The sequence below is a fragment of the Sebastes umbrosus genome, chromosome 4 (genome assembly GCF_015220745.1).
Source record: "Sebastes umbrosus isolate fSebUmb1 chromosome 4, fSebUmb1.pri, whole genome shotgun sequence".
Lineage (NCBI taxonomy): Eukaryota > Metazoa > Chordata > Actinopteri > Perciformes > Sebastidae > Sebastes > Sebastes umbrosus.
The window spans coordinates 21,149,461-21,171,354 of record NC_051272.1 but is presented as its reverse complement, the minus strand read 5'-3'; the positions used below and the strand labels follow the sequence as shown (position 1 = coordinate 21,171,354).

At 40.9% G+C, this 21,894-nt stretch overlaps 1 protein-coding gene across 1 annotated transcript; it reads left to right on the top strand.

Moving 5' to 3' along the window:
* Window positions 1-1,149: 1,149 nt before the first annotated feature.
* Window positions 1,150-19,931, top strand: LOC119487140 (transmembrane and coiled-coil domain protein 3-like). Its single transcript, XM_037767803.1, has 4 exons — window positions 1,150-1,584; window positions 16,439-17,406; window positions 18,081-18,216; window positions 18,640-19,931. Exons 1-4 carry the CDS (start codon window positions 1,519-1,521, stop codon window positions 18,940-18,942), a joined length of 1,473 nt encoding a protein of 490 aa, XP_037623731.1. The 5' UTR covers window positions 1,150-1,518; the 3' UTR covers window positions 18,943-19,931.
* The last annotated feature ends 1,963 nt before the right edge of the window (window positions 19,932-21,894 follow it).

Sequence of the window (21,894 nt, the reverse complement as noted above, 5' to 3'; positions counted from 1 at the left end):
GCCCAATTACGCCAAAAACATTCTGCCTACTGCAGGTTTAAAACATGTAAACATGTTCTAGTCCAGGGGTCAGCAACCTGCGGCTCCGGAGCCACAAGCGGCTCTTCAGCTCCTGTCCAGTGGCTCCATGTGGATTTTTAAAAATGGAAATGAATAACTGTCTTGTGTCTACATTATCATTTTTATTTATCATTGTTGTAGGTCTGTGGTACGACGGTACGACGAAATATTAGGGCCAGATTGAGGGAAAAAGAAAAATCTGAGATTTCGAGAATAAAGTCATATTACTAGAATAAAGTCGTAGGTTTCCGAGAAAAAAAGTCGGAATATTATGAGAATAAAGTCAGAAGTTTACGAGAAAAGAAAGTCGTAATATTATGAGAATAAAGTGACAATATTATAAAGTATTAATTTTACGTGCTATTTTCTTTTTTTCTCATAAAGTTATAACTTTATTCTCGTAATTTTACGACTTTTTCTCGTAATGTTATGACTTTATTCTCGTAATATTAAGACTTTTTTTCTCGTAATATTACGACTTTTTTTTCTCGTAAACCTTTGACTTAATTCTCATAATATTATGACTTTTTTTCACGTAAAGTTACGACTTTATTCTCGTAATATTACGATTTTTTTTCTCGTAATATTACGACTTTTTTCTCGTAAACCTTTTACTTAATTCTCATATTACGACTTTTTTCTCGTAAAGTTATGACTTTATTCTCGTAATACTACAACTTTTTTTCACGTAAAGTTCTGACTTTATTCTCGTAATATTACGACTTTTTTGCACTTAAAGTTATGACTTTATTCTCGTAAAATTACGCCTTTTTTCTCGTAAATTTATGATTTTATTCTCGTAATATTACGACTTTTTTCTCGTAATATTATGACTTTATTCTGGAAATCTCAGATGTTTTTTCCCTCAATGTGGCCCTAATACTCCGTAGTACATTTGCACTTTGGCCCTCACTGCATTAGACTTATATACTATATACTGAGACTATAAACTGTGTTACCTTCATCACAATGCTCAAATATGTTGCGGCTCCAGACAGATTCTTTTTTGTTTGTTTTTTTGCCTAAAATGTCTCTTTTGATAGTAAAGGTTTCTGACCCCTGTTCTAATAGAAACCCCCCCAAAAAATAAAAATGAGTATGATATGTCCCCTTTAAAAAAAATACAGTTAAAACCATTATGTGAGAATATCAATACTTTCCTGTTGATCACACCTCAAACAGTGTTTTTTATCTACCCTGAGAGGCACGTGTGTTAAAGAGTTAACCCCTCCCCTTCCTCCTCCTCCTGCAGCCTCCTGCAGAGACAGATAGGAGGAGTTTGAAAACATACAGTTTTTGCATGTTGAAGAGGGCAGTCACAGTTAGTGTGTAGAGAGACAGAGAGAGAGAGAGAGGAGGAGAGACGGGGCTCAACATGGAGACCAGACTAGCTGTGAGTTGAGTGTTGAAGTGAAGAACCAGCAGCTCCTCTCTATCACTATCAGGATTATTATTATTATGCCCAGCGCCAACGTGTCCGTGCGAAGTTTATCTGAAGTGGAGAAATACCTCAGCAGCCGGATGGTGAGTCACCTTATCATTGTGTCCCGTACTGTACTGTACCGGACACACAATGTCTTGTTCATCTCTACACGTCATGTGAAAGCAAACAGCTGCAGCACCTTAAAGCTGCACATTTCACCCAACAAAGAGCCTCTGACCCGGCGACACGTTCAGGCTCATCACGGAGAAAACAGCATTTATTAATGCAGATGTTTAGTGACACAAGCTGTGTCTTCAAGTATCTGTCACTGTAAACATATGATGGGTTTGTCCACATATTTCACAAAAACAATAGTCTTTCTGTGCTGCCTTACATCTTAGTTAGGGTGTAAAATAACTGATTATTTTCCATATCGATTAATTGCGCGTATGGCTGGGCAATATGGCAATATATCGTCAAAACGATATAAAAATGTATATTGTGTGTGTGTGTATATATGTATGTATATATGTATGTATATGTATATGTGTATATATATATATATATATATGTATGTGTGTGTGTGTGTGTATATATATATATATATATATATACATATATATATGTATATGTGTGTGTGTGTATATATACATATATATATATATATATATATATGTGTATATATGTATATGTGTTTGTGTATATATATATATATGTATATGTGTGTGTGTGTGTGTATATATATATATATATATATATATATATATATATATATATATATATATATATATATATATGATTTACCATGTGGTTATTTCATATAGTTTTTAAAGCTAGTCACCTGTTAAAGACAATTTTTGGAACAGTAATGCAAACAGCACTTTACTATGGACATAAATGCACTTTTCTCTGCTGCTAAACACAACAGCAAATTGGTTGTATGACTGCAAATTGGGTAAAATTGTGTCTGAAACGTTTACTTATTTTATTCTTTTATTTTGTAGGTATTGTTAATTTTAATACTTATTTATTCTATCCTTTTTAATGCACTGACGGGAGCTGGGAGAAATAATATTTTGTTTCTTTCTGGGTATGCAAATACTCAGTGAAATGACAATAAAGTGAATCTTGAATCTTGATATAGACTATTTATGTATTGAATTACCAGAAAACATGCTATATTGTGATATATATCGTTATCGAGATATGAAATTACCTATATTGGGATAGAAGATTTTGGCCACATTGCCCAGCCCTCTTTCATCGGTTCGGTTCATTTGTTTGTTTTTCTATAAAATAGAAAAATAAAAAAAAGTTCCCAGAGGCCAAGTTGATGTCTTTAAATTGCTTGTTTTGTTCAACCAACAGTCCAAAAGATTTTCAGTTATGCAAAATATCCCCACGGGGTGAAGTTGGATCCAGTAAATTTGGGGGATTATGGGTTTAAAAAATTACTCTAATGATTAATTATCATTATTTTCTTTATTATTGCCAGGCAACAGTGTTGGTGGTAATTGTTTTGTTACGGCATGTTGCTCAGGTCCAGTGTAAAGAAAGAGAGAACATATGTCCACATATGACGATTAATTTGACGATATCTTTCTGTGCTGCCTTATATCGCAATTAGGGTGTAAACTAACGATTATTTTCCATATCAGATAATCTGGCGATCATTTTATTGATTTTTCAATTAATTGTTTGGTCTATAAAATGTCATAAATAGTGAAAAATGGCCACCACAAGTTCCCAAAGCCCAAGTTGATGCCTTTGCTTGGTTTGTTTAACCAGCAGTCCAAAAGATGTTCAGTTCAAGAAACTATCCCCAAAAAATATCCCCGTGGGTGAAGTTGGATCCAGTGAATTTTAGGGGTTTGGGCTTCGAAAATACTCAAATGATTAACTAATTATCAATGTATTTTTTATTTTCTTTGATTATTCAACTAAATATTTACTTTATTATTGCTAGGCAACAGTGTTGGTGATAATTGTTTTGGTACAGCATGTTGCTCAGATCCAGTGCAAAGAAAGAGAGAAGGAAACAAGCAAACAGACACCTTAAACCTTTACAACAATGCTCACATGAAGGAAACACATGAATGTGAAAATAAATGATATGAGCCGTTTATTTCCCCAGCATATCAAGTAGCCCAACAGACAAAAAGGTACAAAGATTGATGTACCAGTTCAAACAAGTCCAGTCCAGTTTCAGCTGTAATGGAAATTTGCAAGCATTGTTTGATTGTTGTAGTGCCATCGAGTGACCGAGTCCAGTAACCCAGTCCTGTAGTGAGTACTTAAATGAAACTGGTTGATATTGATTCATCCATTTGGTAACGGATTCCTTTATGCTGTAGTTTGTGGGGATGTTGTATTGCAGGTGTTTCTAATATTTGTCCTCCTCTAGCCAAATAAGATGGACAAAACATTTCACTTCCAGTACAATAGAAACTGAAAGTCTTAAGTAAGGTATTTATAGCAGTTGTTTCGTCTTGTTTCTGTTTTTGTGGCCACTCAATGACTCAATGCTGGACCTTATTTGAAGCGTATGTAGTGGTGGCTCGTGTTAACCATTTTGTATATCCTGACATTTAGCATATACAGCTTCACAGCAGATGTAGAAGGATCTTCTCTGAAATAAAACACAGATTCTTACAATATCTACACTTAACACACTATAATACTTGAATATGAAATGTGTAATGTGTGAAGTGTATAAGTATTAATAAGTATTTTCCTGCAGCAAAGAGGGGATTGAAATCACATAGAGAAATGTCCCAATTTTTACTGTCAGATTGTATCTTATTTTATGTCTTTACGCAGAAATGTAGTCAAGTCTAGGGCTGCAACTAATGATTCTTTTAATTGTTAATCAATCTGTTGATTATTTTCTCAATTAATCGATTAGTTGTCTGATCAATAAAATGTCAGAAAATGATGAAAAATGTTGTTCAGTGTTTCCCCAAAGTCCAAGATGACGTCCTCTAATGTCTTGTTTTGTCCACAACTCAAAGATATTCAGTTTACTGTCATAGAGGAGTAAAGAAACCAAATAATATTCACATTTAAGAAGCTGGAATCAGACAATTCTGACTTGTTTTTCTTAAGAAATTACCTGAACCGATTAATCAATTATCAAAATAGTTGGCGATTAATTGAATAGTTGCAGCTCTAGTCAAGTCAATTTTATTGATGTAGTTGCCTGACAGTGCTTTAAAATGTTTACAACATACAACTCCCTCTATCCTTAAACCATTGACTCAGAAAAGGAAAAAAACAACCCCCTAAAACACCTTCAACACTTCTCTAACAGGTTTTGGGGAAAACCATGGACCCATTTGTCAGTGTTAATGTACTATACTCAGAAAAATCCCCTAATGTCCTTTGACAGATCAGCCTGAGTATGCACTATTAGAGCCCGGTGCTTTCAGTTGCGGTGACGCCGAGGAGAAGAATGCTCTGTCAGTTGTAAATCTTGTGCAACCAGAAAGTCAGTCAGTTGTCGTGCAGCAGGTTGTTTCTCTTCCTAGTATAATGTACGAGCCTTCAGGCCACTCTTGTCACCTCTAGTCTTCAACGGGAACATGCGTCTGAAAGGAAGCTCTGGCAGCTCTTCTTCAGCCAGCTTTTATTAAAACTCCCCTGCTGCCGTGTTAGCAACATTTCAGATTAAAGTGTAATAAACACTTAACTCTTATAAATGAATGAAATCAATAACATTTCCCCTGGAGTAGAGCTTGAAAGATTCACACACACATAGTTTGAGGGAGCTTCTAAAGTAAACAATTAGACTGTTGTGGTATAACCATCAACACGATATAATGGTGCAACATATCTGACGATTTTTGGACTGTGTAATTATGCTTTTCCTCTTTTGTTGGCTGCAAATGACATTCCAGTTTCTTGTTCCTCAAAAAGCCATTGTGCAGCAGATATAGTGGGTAAGAGGCCAAAGATGATGCAACACCTCAGCTTGAGTCTGAGTCAGTTTAACCTCACTGACTCAATGGCGGCTCTGTAGAGATCGGCGTGCCATTTTTCAGTGACGTGTTTTATTTTACATTTTAATCTGTCAAATTATCTATCGTTATCAGAGGGCAACCTGGTTGTAAAATGAAGTCTGATTGTATAGAAGTCTATGAGAAAATGACCCTACTTATCACTTGATTTATTACCTCAGTAAACATTGTAAACATGAGTTTATGGTCTCAGTTGCTAGTTTAAAGTCTTCTTCAATACATCATGATGTTCATTTAGTAAATTATGGTCCCATTTAGAGTCAAATAGACCATAAAGCAGGGGATGCTTCAGGGCGTAGCTACCATGTGATTGACAGGTCGCTACCACGGTGTTGTCCGGTCTGGGAGTGTTTTCGTCTTTGAACTTGAACCCTTTCACAGTGTGTTTTCAGTTCATAAAGGTTAATTATAACCTTTTCGGTCACCTGAAAATGTCGGTGTTCAGTTGTACTTAGCTCTGATGACGTCACGGTGACTACGTCCACTTCTTATATACAGTCTATGATCGTTATTGCAAAATTCTTGGGCTTTTGTACACACTGTACTTTATTTTATATCTTAAATATCCAAATGTATCTATCAAATTATTTTTCCTTATCGAGAAGTTTTGACGGCTTTCACTATTTTTATAATGGTTTTGCCTCTTCTCTGTTTGTACATCTCATTTGTTTTCCTTCTATTTGTTTTTGTAGTTGACTTGATGTCATTGTAAATGAGGGTTCGCCACTGAACGATCTCTTGAGAGTACATACAGGTTGAATGAATGTCCTCACGTGAACCTCATGCTTCACCTGGAGTGGCTCTCTAACAATCATGTCACCTGACATCACATCAGCAACCTTTTAATATGCTATGTTCTGTATGTTGTGAACTATTAACTGGCAAATATTGTCCCCTTTTTTTTACTCTATATTGTGTTTTTCATGGCTAATGAGCTGCTTGACTCTTCACCAACCCTGCTACGTCACTGGCTCTATTCACTCTCTCACTTTGCATCAGTGCATTTAATATAGCTGCATATTTATCTTAATTGAATCCCCATTCAATACTTTCTCAGCCCATGGGGGCAAGCGGACGCTGGGAGTGTTAATGGGCTATTGATTCAGTCCTGGACCAGCTTGTCTATGAGATAATAGCAAATACGTCTTGAGCAATTCACTCTGCTGACTTCCCGGGGATTAGTCATTCAGGAAACTCGACATTTCAAACTCTAGTTTTCTTTCCTCTGTTGTTCTGATGAGGCATGCTGTGACTGTTTGGCCTCTGAAGGAAGGTTTTGCAATCAAAGTGTGGCCACATATGCAGCTGTGGGATGCAGATGAGAGGAGGAGGGTCAGCTTTCTGACTACAATCAAAGATGTGCTCTCCCTCTCTGGTTTTTCTTCCCGTCTCCCTGTGTGAGCTCTGAGTGGGAGAGTGTCTGTATCCATGAGGATCAGCTGGAGGGAATACCAATAAGCACCGCGGGCTTCTTCCCCTCTGTGGCTCTGTTCTCGGCTGAAGGGACGGTTTTGTTCCATCTCAATGAGTGTGCCAGCTCTATTGCCCCATGTGTGTGTGTGTGTGTGTGTTCATTTGGGGTCTCAGAGGCAATGACAGATAGAATAAGTGCCACCCTATGTACCACACAAACCACAGCCTCATCATTTCGATCCAATTTCCTCAGATCACCGTGAACATCCTGCGCCTGTAGTCACATGTGCCTGCATGACCTGACCTCTACTATGTGAACCGATGGTTTCATCAGATTACCGCTGCAATTGTTGGCACTTGCGAACATCACTTCCCCGTAATGCGTTCCTGTTTGCTTAAAAAAGTGTCTGCGGTTATTTTAACACCCTCCTCCCCCCACCCTGCCAAACAAGGAGGGGCAGCGAGTTTAACAAGAAACAGGCTCAGTTTCTGTACGTCCTGCTAATCTGAACCAATATTTATTTATTCCGCCCGGTTCTGAATAATTTGTGTGCTTCCACATCACTCCACTTTAACCCATTTGTGCCCAAAGACAATATTTAGTATGATGAGGAAAAGTGCCACAACATTTGTTCTGATTGGTCAAAAATCTTGAAATTTGGGACAGACATACTTTAGGCAAGTATCTAACAGTACAACTTTGACATTTTTTGGATCGCACCAAAAAATCACTCTTTTATTAAAGCTGCAGATTTATAAAACGGTCACTATATCCTGACAGTAAAGCATGTGACAGGTAATCTGAAAAAAATCATGTGCCTCTGTGTCCTCAAGTGTCCTCCGGTGCTCCTGATAGCATCTGCAGGATTTCACAGACCGGAGGAAAACAAGTAATCAGAGCCGAGCTGGAGCCTTGCCATCTCTGAGCAGCTGTCAATCACTCGCGAACTCTGATCAAACGGTCAAACTAGGCAGCGCTGATCAAATATTAATCAATATTCTGTTACGTTAATGCCTATTTCTCGCCTGAAATGTTTTCATAAACATTTTGTAGTGTACTGTTTAGCTGCAAAATGAGAAACGCTCTCTCTCTGAAATGACCTGGGATTGGCCAAAGTCTCCCGTCAATGGCTAGATTTTTTAAAAGCCTGAAAACAGCCATGAGGAGGTGCTTCAGTCTAGTTTTCCCTCAGAACACTTGAATTACAATATGCTGAAAGGTTATTATAGAATTTTTGCCCAATGATGCCAAAAACATTCTGCCTACTGAAGCTTTAATAGTCAAAAATTATGAAAAACGCTATCATTGTGTTTTATTAAATGTTTTCCTTATGAAATATCATCTTTTCACTGCATGTGTATGCAAATCTTCGATATTCAACTTGTTATGTGTTCATAGATACCAAATACTTGATTGTGCTCCTTGTAGTTTATGAGATACATCCATTTTCTTATCATACTCTATCTAGTATTTCGGCACATGGGACTGCTGTTTTTTCCTAAAATATAATATTGCAAAAACAGTAGTCCCATCATGTGCCCAAAGACTAAATATAGTTTGATAAGAAAAACGTACTTTTCAGGTGAAAGGTTTGACCAATCTGGGAAATTTCTTCACATTTGTGCGCTTAGGCCCAGAGAACACTCCTACCAAAGAAAATAAAAAATTTCAGTTGAGGGAACAAACGGGATAATGCTGAATTGCTGCTTTTCCTCTTTCTTCTGGTGCTGCAGTGGGTAGATGAGGTCTGTTTTTGCATGAAAAACTGAATCGCTAACTAGATCATTGATCCAAGAGAGAGCACACTGCGGTGCAAGATAAGCAGCATCTGCAGTTTCTGTAGACTCCCCCCGACTTTGCCCCCAAAATGTGGCTACGATTTGGACGGATTTCTCTCACAGCTCTCCCTTGTTGGGCTAAGATTGAGGCTAATACAGTTGGATCTTTATGTTGTGCTGTCTAGCGAGGTCAGAACCTATTAAGTGGGTCATGGTGTTGGACAGACGCTGTGTGCTATGTAGGGCAGCGTGGGGGACAGGGGGCTCCAACAGGGCTGAGGTGTAAGGGGAGGCACCCCGGGGGCACACAGGGCCTCCTGTTGGTGGAGATGATGATGATGATGATCGGGATGATGTGTGCTGCTGTGTTGTGTTTGGGAGCATCCTCCCTTTGTTCTATTCCTGTCCTCGGTAGCTCTCTCTCTGTTTCGTTTCCCACTCCATGCCTGTCTCTCTTCTTCTGCTCTACTGACACACTAATAATATCAATGCGTGATTCAAACAGCAGTGGGCGTTTTCCTGGCTCCTTAATTTCAAAGACAACATTTTCTCACATTGATAGTGATAAACCAGATTTTAAGCATATGATCAGACAGATGGGTCTCACACAGCCAAGCTTTTATATCCCAAAGAATCACAGTCAGTAAGCGCAAGTAGGAGTTCAACGTGTTGCTCGAGGACGCTCAGACATGTCACCTGGCTGGAGATGTAAACTCTACCCAGTGGACAGCCACTGGGTCTGAGAAGTGAAGCCAACGCTGAAGTGCCTTCAACTTGCATTCTTTCTAACAGCCAGCAGGGGGCGACTCCTCCGGTTGCAGAAAGAAGTCTGAGTGTATAGAAGTCTACGAGAAAATGAGCCTACTTCTCACTTGATTTATTACCTCAGTAAACATTGTAAACATGAGTTTATGGTCTCAATTGCTAGTTTCAAGTAAATGATGGTCCCATTTAGAGTCAAATAGACCATAAAGCAGGGTATGCTTTGGGGCGTGGCTACCTTGTGATTGACAGGTCACTACCACGGCGTTGTCCGGTCTGGGAGTTGTCAGCGGTTTTGTCTTATAACTTTAACCCTGTCACAGTGTGTTTTCAGTTCATGAAAGTTAATTATAATATTTTGGTCATTTAAAAATGTCTTATTCAGCGTTTGGTTGTACTTAAATCCACCCTTTTACGTCACTTCTCGTTGCAAAAAACCAAGATAGCGACGGGCAAAAACAAAGGCTTCGTCCGAAATCGCATACTATGCACTACATTCTGAATATGTGTACTATCGTTCAACATATTTTTGTGTGAATAAACAGTAGTATATATCTTTTCGGACGCACTGAGCAGTAATTTACTTCGTCACTTCCTGAGAGCTTCCTGGCTGGTTGGAGATGTGTAACCATGGTAACCCGTGTCAACCTCATGTGACAGCTTGTGAGAATCGGAGTCTGAATTAATTTAAAATATATATAACGCCTAGCAATGTGAAATCATATACTTACAGTTAAATTTAAGCATTATTGATGTTAAAGAGCTGTCCATCAACGTCTGTTATGAATGTTGTCATCACTACCACATTGCATTGTGGGATATTTATGCAGCCGTAATGTCCAGTGTAGCATACTGTAATATTTCACCGGATTTAGTATTCAATTCGTGTACTATTGGTTAAGGTTTCGGACATACTATAATATCTCACATACTGTTTTAGCGTACTATATAGCATGTTAGTATGGAATTTCGGACGCAACAGAAGATGACGACGGCCAAAATACCAAACTCGAGGCTTCAAAACGGCAGTCCACAAACTAATGGGTGACTACTCTGTGTTAAATTTGTGACCTCTCAGTTAAGGACTGTCAACCTAACTGTCAGACTTTACCGCCGCCATCTGCCGCACTGTAGCAGCTTTTTCTCCCCTAGTTACTGGGCTTTCACCCCTCCCGTCCCGTCGTCTCCGGCCATCCCCAAAGACCTTCAGTCCTCGCCCTGTTTCACCCTCCTACCTTGACAACCCCTGGAGACCGCCTGCATAAGTGTATAGGGGTCAACGGATTGAAAAGTAGGGCAGCTCCTCAGCAGATTTGGGAGGACATTTTCATCAGCGTGAGTGTAATTCATTTAGCAGAGCCACTCATCCAGAGAGACCCTCAGATTAGTCAGCATGGGTAGAAATCTTGAGCCCCGATGGAAATGGGTTTATTAGATTTCTCATCAAAAAATAGTCAGATGTGGTTTTTGGGTTCCAGTGTGTGGGTGTGTACAACATCTGGGTCGTGTTATTCGTGTTATCTGAGCTGCTCTCGTGAATCAGGGCCTCATCCCGCCAAAAGCCATCTTGTTTTTATAAGAAAAAACCTCCCTCATTCCAGCTGTGTAATACAGTTTTGGCTCAACATTCACTACTACTCCAGGTGCTTTTGCTGCAGTGATCCATCAATGGCTGCCAGGTCACAATTTTACGCTCATCCTGTGTCTGATATCGCAGCATCTTGAAGCGATAAGCATCCTGTGTTGTGTGTTTGGCCCCTAATAGGCTACAGAAGAGAAGATTGAACATGTCAAAGTTGAGGCCGGTGCTGGGAGAGTGCCTGAAGAGCCAGCTTAGTTCCAGCGCTGCATAAATAGCGTGCAGTCTAAGCCGTCCGGTCGAACAGGCAGTTCTTTGTGTTTGTTGTTCGAAAAACTAAGAAGACTGAGTAATATGAGCAACCTACACACAAGCCTGCCCCGCACTTCCTCTTGAAGGAGGAGGATATTAGGCTTCGCTTTCTTTTGTACGACAAACAGGTTTGACAATAGGACGGCATTCTGTACGTGTGAACCGAACTGTTTGGACAATAGCAGGATTGTGATTGGGCGCAGGGCTCCTCAGGCTATACGTCAGGCCAGTGAATCCATATGCAGCAGCTCGCTCATCAGAGTCCTGGACAGAGCAGAGGTAGGACACGATGACAAAGTGTTGCTTTTTGCTCCGCAGACAAAGAGTCCAGTATGTTCAAGAAGGACAGATGCCAGAGAGGGGGTGGGGGGGGGAGAGTGGGACGAGGACAGAGGCTGAAATACACCAGGCATGCTTGAAGAAAGAAGCGTGGCATTTTCTGGTTACACACTATACATAAATAAGTATAGCGGCTAATATGTATGTACGGGATAATTGAACTTGAAGCCATGCTTGCAGTTGGTTGGAGCTGTACTGGCTTTGAGGCCGATGCTAGTGCTAGCATGGTAACATGCTGATGTTTAGCAGGGGGAGGATGATGATGATCAGTGAAACAGGGTTTTAATAACGTTGCAACTGATATAAGAGAATAAACTAGTTTCATTTGGCTATTGCAGGAAACTATTACGAAACGAAATAGCCAAAGTTATATTGTTATGAGCCTTAATAATAATAACAATTCACCAATAAACCATGGCAATGACCTTTCCATTTGATTTCTGCTGTTAAATGTATGTGATGAAATGGGTTCGTTTGTCTTTGTATGTTATCTGGTCACCGTAATTATGAAAATCTGCGTTTTTTGCCACTCGCCTACATCAATTCAAGATGGCTGCCAAACTAATCCCAATGGGTCATTAGTTGACCTCGGCAACATGGACCATTAGGGTCCTTAAAACACAGGTTCGAAAATATTGCCATGCAGGTACATGGGAACCTATTTCTCCTGCTAGACTAATATTGTTTACCATCTTAGTTTGGCATGTTAGAATGGAACACAAAGTACAGCTGAGGATGGCGTGAATGACACATGGAGGTGTTACCATGGATGTATAATAAGACCTGGATACGGCGCCGCTACTCAACCCTTACTTCCAGTTTTTGTCCAGTGGCCACTTGCGGTATTGCAGCAAAAATCCCTCTGCGGCTTAAAAAGCATTTTCCCCATAAACCACCATGGTTAAAGAGACGTCTTTAAAACTGTTGAATGAGGTTTTATATTTGTGAAACTTTCCTCGAGCTGAGGAAAGTGATGTGACGTCATTGCAATGTAAAGTCTATGGGCCGAGTGGGAGAAACACTACTGTGCATATTCAGTGGGCCGCATACCCCGGAAGTAAACCCGGAAGCTTGAAATCTTTTTTGGCGTATATATTTTGCCAAGTGAGCAATTCTCATTGAAATGAAGAGGAACCATCTTGGGGTTCGGTATCCAGTTCTTATAATACATCCATTGGTTTTACAGGAAAAGTCAGGGGATCAGTTATTAGGATTCATCCTCTGGGGAACGTGAATGTCAATGTGATTAAAAAATGACAGTCCATCCTATAGTTGTTAAGATATTTCAGTCTGGACCAAAGTGGTGGACAGACAGACAGACAGACAGACAGACAGGCAGACATTGCCATCCCTAGAGCCATGCCACCAGCATGGCTAAAACAAGTATAGAGCAGTTTCTGTGTTGCACATTATAATGAAACCACATTGTAGTAAAAAATGATGTCAGAGTTTCAGAGATGATGATTCACCAGATTCCTGCTCACTGATATCATCATCCTCACAAACCAGTTTGACTCGTTGATTGAGTGCGAGGTCACTCATAGTAACAACAGCAAGTAAATGGGAATGTGTAATTGGATAACTTAAATCCAACTGGTTTCGACGAGGAATAGTCTATTCTTCTGAGTGACAATGTGTTTCTGTGGTATTATCTGAAGTACGTCATGCTTAATCACCCTATTATTGGTAAACCCTGTCTTGAGTTCAGTCATGTGTCGAGGAGTGTGTGGTGAACTGTAGATGCATTGGTCAATAGTAAAGGTGCTTAGCTTGCAATATGTAAGCGTTCTGTGGTGATGTTGAAATGCTAAGCAGGATTCAGCCCTGAGTCTTAGCTGGGATCTGTTTATTTGCTTGAAACTAGCTGTGTTACATTTGTTCAGGATTAGTGCAGCTTTGTACAGCCCAAAGTGCTTGTTGTACAACACTTTGTTGATCAGCTTACACCTCCTGTCTTCACACTGCCGTTAACTGTGATCAAGATTCGCTGGTTTGTTAGGCCGAAGTCTAAAAATGCTGCTCCGAAACCTGATTAAATTCTGTTATCACAGCTCTGCTCAGTTTCCTCTTTATATAAGGTCTTTAAGTTTCCTGCCATAGTACAACGTGCTTTCTTGAACCATTTTTATTCTGTTTCACTTCCTCAAGTCTACAGCAGAACTTTGTGTCCTATTACTAACTACTAGCGAGAACTATTGAGACATCAGTCAAACACTGACTGTAATATTGAGCCTTTTATCAGGAAAATGTTAAATTACTGTAAAACATGTTTTATCAGTCTGTTGTTGCGAGTACCATCTTCTATGCTGGGGTGAGGGCATCAAAGCAAAGGACACCAACAGACTGAATAAACTAATAAATAAGGCAGGGTCTGTCATTGGCTCCAAGCTGGTCACACTGGAGGAGGTGGCGGAGGACAGAACGCTTGCAAAACTGCTGGCGATCAACACCTCCAACCTCCTACACAGCATGACAGCCACGCTAAAGAGCACCGTTAGCAACAGACTTATTTAACTCTGGTGTGTAAAGGAGCATTACAGGAAATCATTCCTGCCGGGTCTGTAAAGTGAAGCCAATGCGGAAATGCTTTAAGCTTGCATTTTTTCTAATAGCCAGAAACCAAGATGGTGACGGATAAAATGCAGAACTAAAGGCTTCAAAATGGCAGACCACAAACCAATGGGGGACGTCACGCTGACTAAGGTGCTATCAGACTTTGCAACTCTTTGCACATCAAGAACATTGAATACACTTGAATAATTTATTGTTCATATTGTATTTGAATCTGTGTTTGTTTTATTGTCTGGTATTTTAATGTGTCTGGCTGCGTATTAATGTCCCTCCGGGGATTACTAAATTAAACTCTCTATCTGGCTAAATAGGGGACAGTGTCTGAAAAAGGGATTTCCCAAGCCTTGTGGCCTCGTATGACATTATCACTGATCTACATTAGATGTGCACGCTCCACTTCTTTCACACACATTAATAGCTGTTATCTGAATTTTGTCATCAGTGTCATCTGTGTGCTATACTGTAAACAAACAGGATTATATTCTGGCTCCTAATACACAACAGATGTGCCCAAATAAGAGCATTACATGCACACCCAGATGGCCTCACTGTGGCAGTAGCAGGAAAGCTGAATAGAGCATAGGCAAGGACTTGCTATGTACAATTTCTGTATATGAAGAGCGAATACAGAAAACATACATTTAAAAAAGCATTTAAGGAAATGTTTTATTACCCGGGTCTTAGTTTAAAAAACATTTCCTAGTGGGATGATAAAGAGAACCTAACCTAATCTAATTTTTTTGGTCATCACCACCAGCCACTTTCCAGAGACACGAGGAAGCAGCAACAAGACACAGTGGCATAGCAACGCCAGCAGAGTGGATTTAAAAAACAGTTTAACCCAATTATACAAACCATTCATTGATGAATGAGAGGGTTTGTTGTAGATGTCATTGTACTGCAGAGCTACTTGGCAGCGGCCACAGCCTGTAGTTGTGCACACACATATTTTTGCAATGCAATTGTAGATGGTACTGGACAGTTAAAGATGTTGTCCTTCATTTCACCTTTTAAATACAGGATTTAAATCATGAATGTATAAAGAGAACTGGATACAGCATTGAAAGCAGGCTCCTGTTAATTCCTATGAGAGTTGCTCGGTGGCGCATGAAGCCAAAATGGTTCGACTGCCAAGTGATAAAGTACCCAGATCATCCGGCGATTTTCCGCATCCATTGGACCCACAGAGCAGGCGCAGTAGTGTTTCTTTTAACTCCACCTCCCAGCCCTCGCTCCAGCATCGGTCTGGGTTTCATTCACATGAACAGAGGAAGGGAAATAACTCAGGATTCAGCTATTAGTGCATTTTACAACTTTTAGGACCTAATGATTTAAATAAGGGCTATTAGAGTGTTCGTACTGGGGAGTTGATTCACCTAAAGAAAAATGATCCCTCGAGTTAGAGACGTCTCTTTCCCAATGTAAGTCTTTTAGGGCCCAATGGCATCACGTGACGGACACGGAAGTTGTAGTACTCCTGTTTGACCACTACGAAAATTAGTTTGAAAGCCCGGCGCTCTTCCTGGGGGCTTGATTTAAATAAACAAACCTGTTTCTATAAAGAATCTATTGATTATGTGAGATAAAATAAAATACTGTATCATAACTGTAATTTGTAACATAACTAGCTGAAAGTTAGTTTAAAAAGGAAAAATATTTTATTCATAATTAATACCGTGAATTAACCAAAACTATGGGAGTCTGGAGGCCTGGCCAGAAAGAACAAAAGTATGAAGGAAGTCTGGGCCAGCCACACCAGGGGCCGTAGAGCTAAACTAAACTGCGTAAAAACAGCACAAAAACTGAACCACCATACCTCCATCCTCAAAAGAAAATGTGTCTGGAAGAGAGAGCTCCTTCTCCTCCAGCCTCCCACTAATCAGCAGATATGAGGAACAACTGAGAGAGAGGAGCAGAGAAGAGAGGGAAAAGAGCACAAGAAGGAGGAGTGCGTAACAATAATCAAGAGGAATGATAGTTAAAACTACAAAATAGGGTCCAATTTTAAAACTGAATGAAATTTTCCTTTAGGCTGTCATTTAATGAAATGCATAAAATTGTAAATGTAGTTGTTGTTTACCTTTTCCAGATGACCCGTTTTGCTAATTAGACAAAGATTATCCCTGCAAATGCTCCATATCTAATCCAGTATCTGTATTTGATTGTTGTTTCTCTTCCTTGCAGGACCGGAGTACTGAGGGCAGTTCCCTGAGCATCCCTGGGTCGATGCGTCGGGGCTCTTCAGAGAACAATCTGGACCTGGATCTGAGTGATGCAAGTCCTGGTTCTGCTCTGGGCCTCGAGCTCCAACGTAGTCGTTCTTGCTTGGACAACCTCCAGCAGAAGATACTGAAAGTCACGGAACAGCTGAAGATCGAACAGACGGCCCGGGACGAGAACGTAGCCGAGTACCTGAAGCTAGTGAACAGCGCGGACAAGCTGCAGGTCAGTCGCATCAAGCAAGTGTTTGAGAAGAAGAACCAGAAGTCGGCTCAAAACATCGCCCAGATGCAGAAGAAGCTGGAGCAGTACCATCGAAAGATGAGAGACAGTGAAACCCACTACAGTTCATCACCTCGCACACCCACTGTCAAACACAGCACCTTACCCAGGGAGTCTCCCAGAGAGCTGCTGAGGGACATGACCGGCAGCGGCCGACACCCGACCATGGACAAAATCAAGACCATCGGCCCAGGCGTCTCCCTCTCCCCTCCTTTCTTCTTCAGCAAGCCCCGAGAGTTCGCCAACCTCATCAGGAACAAGTTTGGCAGCGCTGACAACATCGCCCACCTCAAGACCGCTCTGGATGCTTCCACGCCGCTGCCCACTGACAGCGCAGGAAAGGGGCTGAGTAGCAGCACCTCTATGGTTGGCAAGCCCAAGTATCCCAGTGATGACGAGTGCTCCTCAGGGAGCGCCTCCATCTCAGCAGACAGTAACGGGAACCCGTCGGCGGGAGGAGTGTCGGTGGGGCAGGCGCAGGGCCAGCAGGCCGGGGGTGACGGCCAGACCAGGCTGGCCCTGAGCCTGGAGGAGGTGACGGAGATCAAAGACGCCCAGAACCAGTTGGAGGAGGACATTGAGGAGATAAAGACTCAGTTCAAGAGAGAGTACGGCATCATCAGCCAATCACTGCAGGAGGAGAGATACAGGTGTGTTTATATTACTTAAAGGAACAGTGTGTAACATTAAGGGGGATCTATTGGCAGAAATATGGAATATAATATTTAGAAGTATGTTTTCTTTAGTATATAATCACCTGAAACTAAGAATCGTTGTGTTTTCGTTACCTTAGAATGAGCCGCTTATATCTACATACAAAGTGGGTCCTCTTCACGGAGCCGGCCGGCATGTTTCTACCATAGACTGTATATAAAGATGGATGACATGAGGGCTCCCCAAAAGTGAAGCCAAAACATCTTGATCACCCCCTGGTGGCTGGCTGCAGAATAGGTCATAAAGCCTGCCCACTCCATGTTAGCGGATGGGACATGGGCCAAACTAAAAACTAATACTAAAGTCTAATACATTTTTCCCAACGATGGTTTCTGTCATTTTAGGTAGTTCTTATCATGCTGATCTCTGTTCAAGTGTTCATTTTTCTGATAAGTTTGGTGTTAATTAGTTATTTGATGCTATATAAAGGGGGTGTGACAGCTGTGAGTGTCTCACTGACAAGCTACGGCCGTGCTCGGCTCGCAATTGGTTTGGGCGGGTGACCTCGATACCGCAGCTCCACCGCCCAATCACTAATAAAATTTAGATTAATTGTGCAGCCCTACTATAAATGATGATTTTTAACTAATATTCCTGCATCGTCTACCAGGTACGAGCGTTTAGAAGACCAACTGAACGACCTGACGGAGCTTCACCAACATGAGATGACTAATCTGAAGCAGGAGCTGGCCAGCATCGAAGAGAGGGTGGCCTACCAGGCTCATGAAAGGGCCAGGGACATACAGGTATATAATAATAGTGAGGAAACTGCAGACCATGTGGTTTTGTGTCATTAGGGTGTGGTATCAGCAGGCAGGTCAGATAGGAGTGAGGAAATTCAAATGTATTATTTTAGATTAAAGTAAAATCTCCTGTCTGACATCCATTAATAATGCTATTGTCAGCGGGCCAAGTAATGAGGCCATTAGCATATAGAGGTGAACGTATTAGTTGTCTGTGTGTGTGATTGCTCCCTTAGTCAGATAACGCTCTAAAAAATCTGTTTTGTCATTTGACATTTATCCTCTCTGTCCTTGTGCCTCTCCGCTGATACATAATTAATCTTCAAGTGGAATAATTGAGGATTAAAAGGTCATCAAAATGCCCTTTAGCCATTTGGGGAAACGTTCAAACCCTCAAAGTCTCGTCTCTCCATCTTCTTTTCTCAGGAGGCTCTGGAGTCTTGTCAGACACGAGTGTCCAAGCTGGAGCTCCAGCAGCAGCAGCAGCAGACGGTCCAGCTCGAGAGCCGCGACGCCCGCGTCCTGCTGGGGAAGTGCATCAACATCATGCTCGCCATCATCACCGTCATCCTGGTGTGCGTCTCCACCGCTGCCAAGTTCGCCGCTCCGCTGATGAGGAGCCGGCACCACGTGGTCGCTACCGTCCTGGGAGTTTGTTTTTTGACCATATTCTGGAAGAATTGGGACCGTTTACAGTACGCCATAGACAGGTTACTGGTTCCTGCCTGATGGCGAAGAGTGCACACTGAATATAACACTGCAGAAACATGGACGCTGTCTGTTGTCAGGATAGGACTGTCTAAGAGGATTGGTTGTACAATCGTCACAAGACACGATCGCCACGCATTTACAGATGTCATCGTGTTTTTAAAGTCAGACTGAAGTGATTTTTCTTGTCTAGAACTTGAATGTGTGTCGCTAACACTTTACATTTAACCTTTAAAATAATATTTATGTAACAGTCAATTTTGTTACTTCTCTAAGGATTGCTATGAAATCTTCACGACATAAATAGTTGATTCAAGGATTAAGAAGGGTGGAGAGAAGTGCACATGAGACTTACTCTTGATTATTCTCTCTCATGTTGCCTCAGCGCAACTTTAACATCTCTCAAACTGTTGAAAACATGCACACACAAACAAAACCTCAAACTTGGTATCTTGTTGGCCACAGTTATGAAATGTTACCCTTAGAAGAATAGTTGGACATTTTGGGAAATAAGCTTATTCAATTTCTTGCCGAACGTTGGCTGAGAAGATTGATACCATATCTACACAAGAGAGTGGTATCAATCCTCTAATCCAGGGGTTTCCCTTGGAGGGCCAAAACTGGAATTCAATGCTGGGCCACAGTAAACACCTATTGTATTGTATTTTTAAGATGCAAAATGGTATTAGGATCCCACATTCCCCGAATTGAATATTATTTTAGATTTTACATAGTTAATCCCTTAAATTCACTTGTTGAATACAATTGAGCTCATTTCCAAGACTGTTTAGGGACCCCAGCAGGCAGAAATATTCAAATACACCCTTTTTAGAATAGGCGGAAATAACCCATTTATACTGTATTCAAGAAACAGCATTTTGCCCAAAACTGCATGTGATTATCATAAAGTAGGTATGTCTGTAAAGGGGAGACTCGTGGGTACCCATAGAACCCATTTTCATTCATTTATCTTGAGGTCAGAGGTCAAGGGACCTCTTTGAATATGGCCATTACAGTTTTTCCTCGGCAAAATTTAGCCTAACTTTGGAGCGTTATTTAGCCTCCTTCCCGACGAGCTAGTATGACATGGTTGGTACCAATGGATTCCTTAGGTTTTCCTAAGTACCTTCACTTCTGATGGCAGGCCCACTTTGGCCCCAGGCCCACTTTGGGTAGCCCTGCTATAATCTAACTCTGCAACAAAATCAATCTGCATATTTTTCCAAATGTTGAACTATTCCTTTAAATGAAGAATCTACAGACTGACGCACAGAGGCAATGGACATTTTATGTGTTTATTTTCTTGATTCCTTATTGCCATGTCTCCCCTGTGTGGTCTGTCATCTCTTAAAATTAGTTTTTCTGTTTATTGTTCCTGATGTTGTGCAATATATTTGATTCATAAGAGCACTGTTTTTAAAATGTTTCTTTTACTGTTTTACGTCAATGTCTTACAGTGCAGGGTGCTGGTGCTGTGGGAGGGTGGGGGTTGGGTGAGGAAGCATCATTAATGTTGGCATGAGAGAGATCTATAACCACTGAAGCCACTGCTGGGCTCCTATAAGACCAGCTGTCTCCTCTCTCAAGGGCCAAAAATCAATCCCATTGCATCACCGTGCTGGTAGCGTGGTGGTATCAACAAACGCCATCTCACCAGCGCAGGCACATATAACATAGCACCCAAACCACACGAAACAGAGTACGTCACTTGGCTCTCTTTATGTCTTATGGGTCTGATGTCTTTTACTAATAATGTGATTGAGAGGCGATGGGTTATACTGTGATACAAGGCCTTTTTCTGAGGAAAAATGCAATTCCTTTTTTTTAAAGAAGCAACAAACAGCCTTCAGTACTCCGATGATGACAGAGGAGCACGTTAAGTGATGATCTACGAGCCAACTTTTGACTGATTAATGTGTTTATCTTCCGAACATTGCCTATGATGATCTCACATGAAGCTACGGACCACTTTTTAATGTTTGTCTGCCATAATTATAACATGTTTGTGTTGATGTCGTCTCTCTGTTGTTCGACTGACTGTATCGTAGTTTTTTGTTTTGTTCCTGTTTTTACATATTTGAGGAAGTTTTACCTACAGATCTGGTTTACATTCTCTCTTCATCTCTGGTGCACTACGTGATCAATCAGTTAAGTATTTCCATGCATTACGTGCCTTTTGTCTGACACTTTTCTGTTAAATTAAACAAGCCTTTTTAATCAACTTGTGACTCATGTTTGGAATGGAGTTGTTTGGTAATTTGTGGTTGTATTCGTCATGTGATTGCTTCTTTTCTTACATGTTCCAGTACTGGGAAATCTCAGTAGCGTGGACGACAGCCAGAAAATCAATGATTATTTCACCATTGGTGTAAAAAAGGAAACAGATGGAAGTTTGTTAACACACTGAAACTTCCTGGAAGTAACCCATTCACAGAGGACATTAAAGCTGCAGTAGGCAGAATATTTTTGGCATCATTTGGCAAACATTCCATAATAACCTTTTAGCATATTGTAATTCAAGTGCTCTGAGAGAAAACTAGACTTCTGCACCTCCTCATGGCTCTGTTTTCAGGCTTTAAAAAATCTAGCTTGTGACGGGAGACTTTGGCCAATCACAGGTCATTTCAGAGAGAGCGTTCCTATTGGCTGTTCATTCAACGGAGGCAGCTGTCAATCACTCATTAACTCCAATCAAACGGTCAAACTAGGCAGCGCTGATCAAATATGAATCAATATTCTGTTACTGTTATGCCTATTTCTCACCTCAAATGTTAAACAGTACACTACCAGATGTTTCTGAAAAACATTTGAGGTGAGAAATAGACACTACAGTGACAGAATATTGATTAATATTTGATCAGCGCTGCCTAGTTTGACCATTTGATGGGAGTTTGCGAGTGATTGACAGCTGCTCAGAGACAGCAGGCTCCAGCTCGGCTCTGATTTGTTGTTCTCCTCCAGTCTGTGAAATCT

What these genes read in the sequence shown, in the direction of transcription:
- LOC119487140 (XM_037767803.1), top strand. Translation starts at nt 1,519, where the DNA reads ATGCCCAGCGCCAACGTGTCCGTGCGAAGTTTATCTGAAGTGGAGAAA. An exon ending in AATACCTCAGCAGCCGGATG is followed by an intron (nt 1,585 to 16,438) that starts GTGAGTCACCTT and finishes TCTTCCTTGCAG; the next exon opens with GACCGGAGTACTGAGGGCAG. An exon ending in AAAGGGCCAGGGACATACAG is followed by an intron (nt 18,217 to 18,639) that starts GTATATAATAAT and finishes TTCTTTTCTCAG; the next exon opens with GAGGCTCTGGAGTCTTGTCA.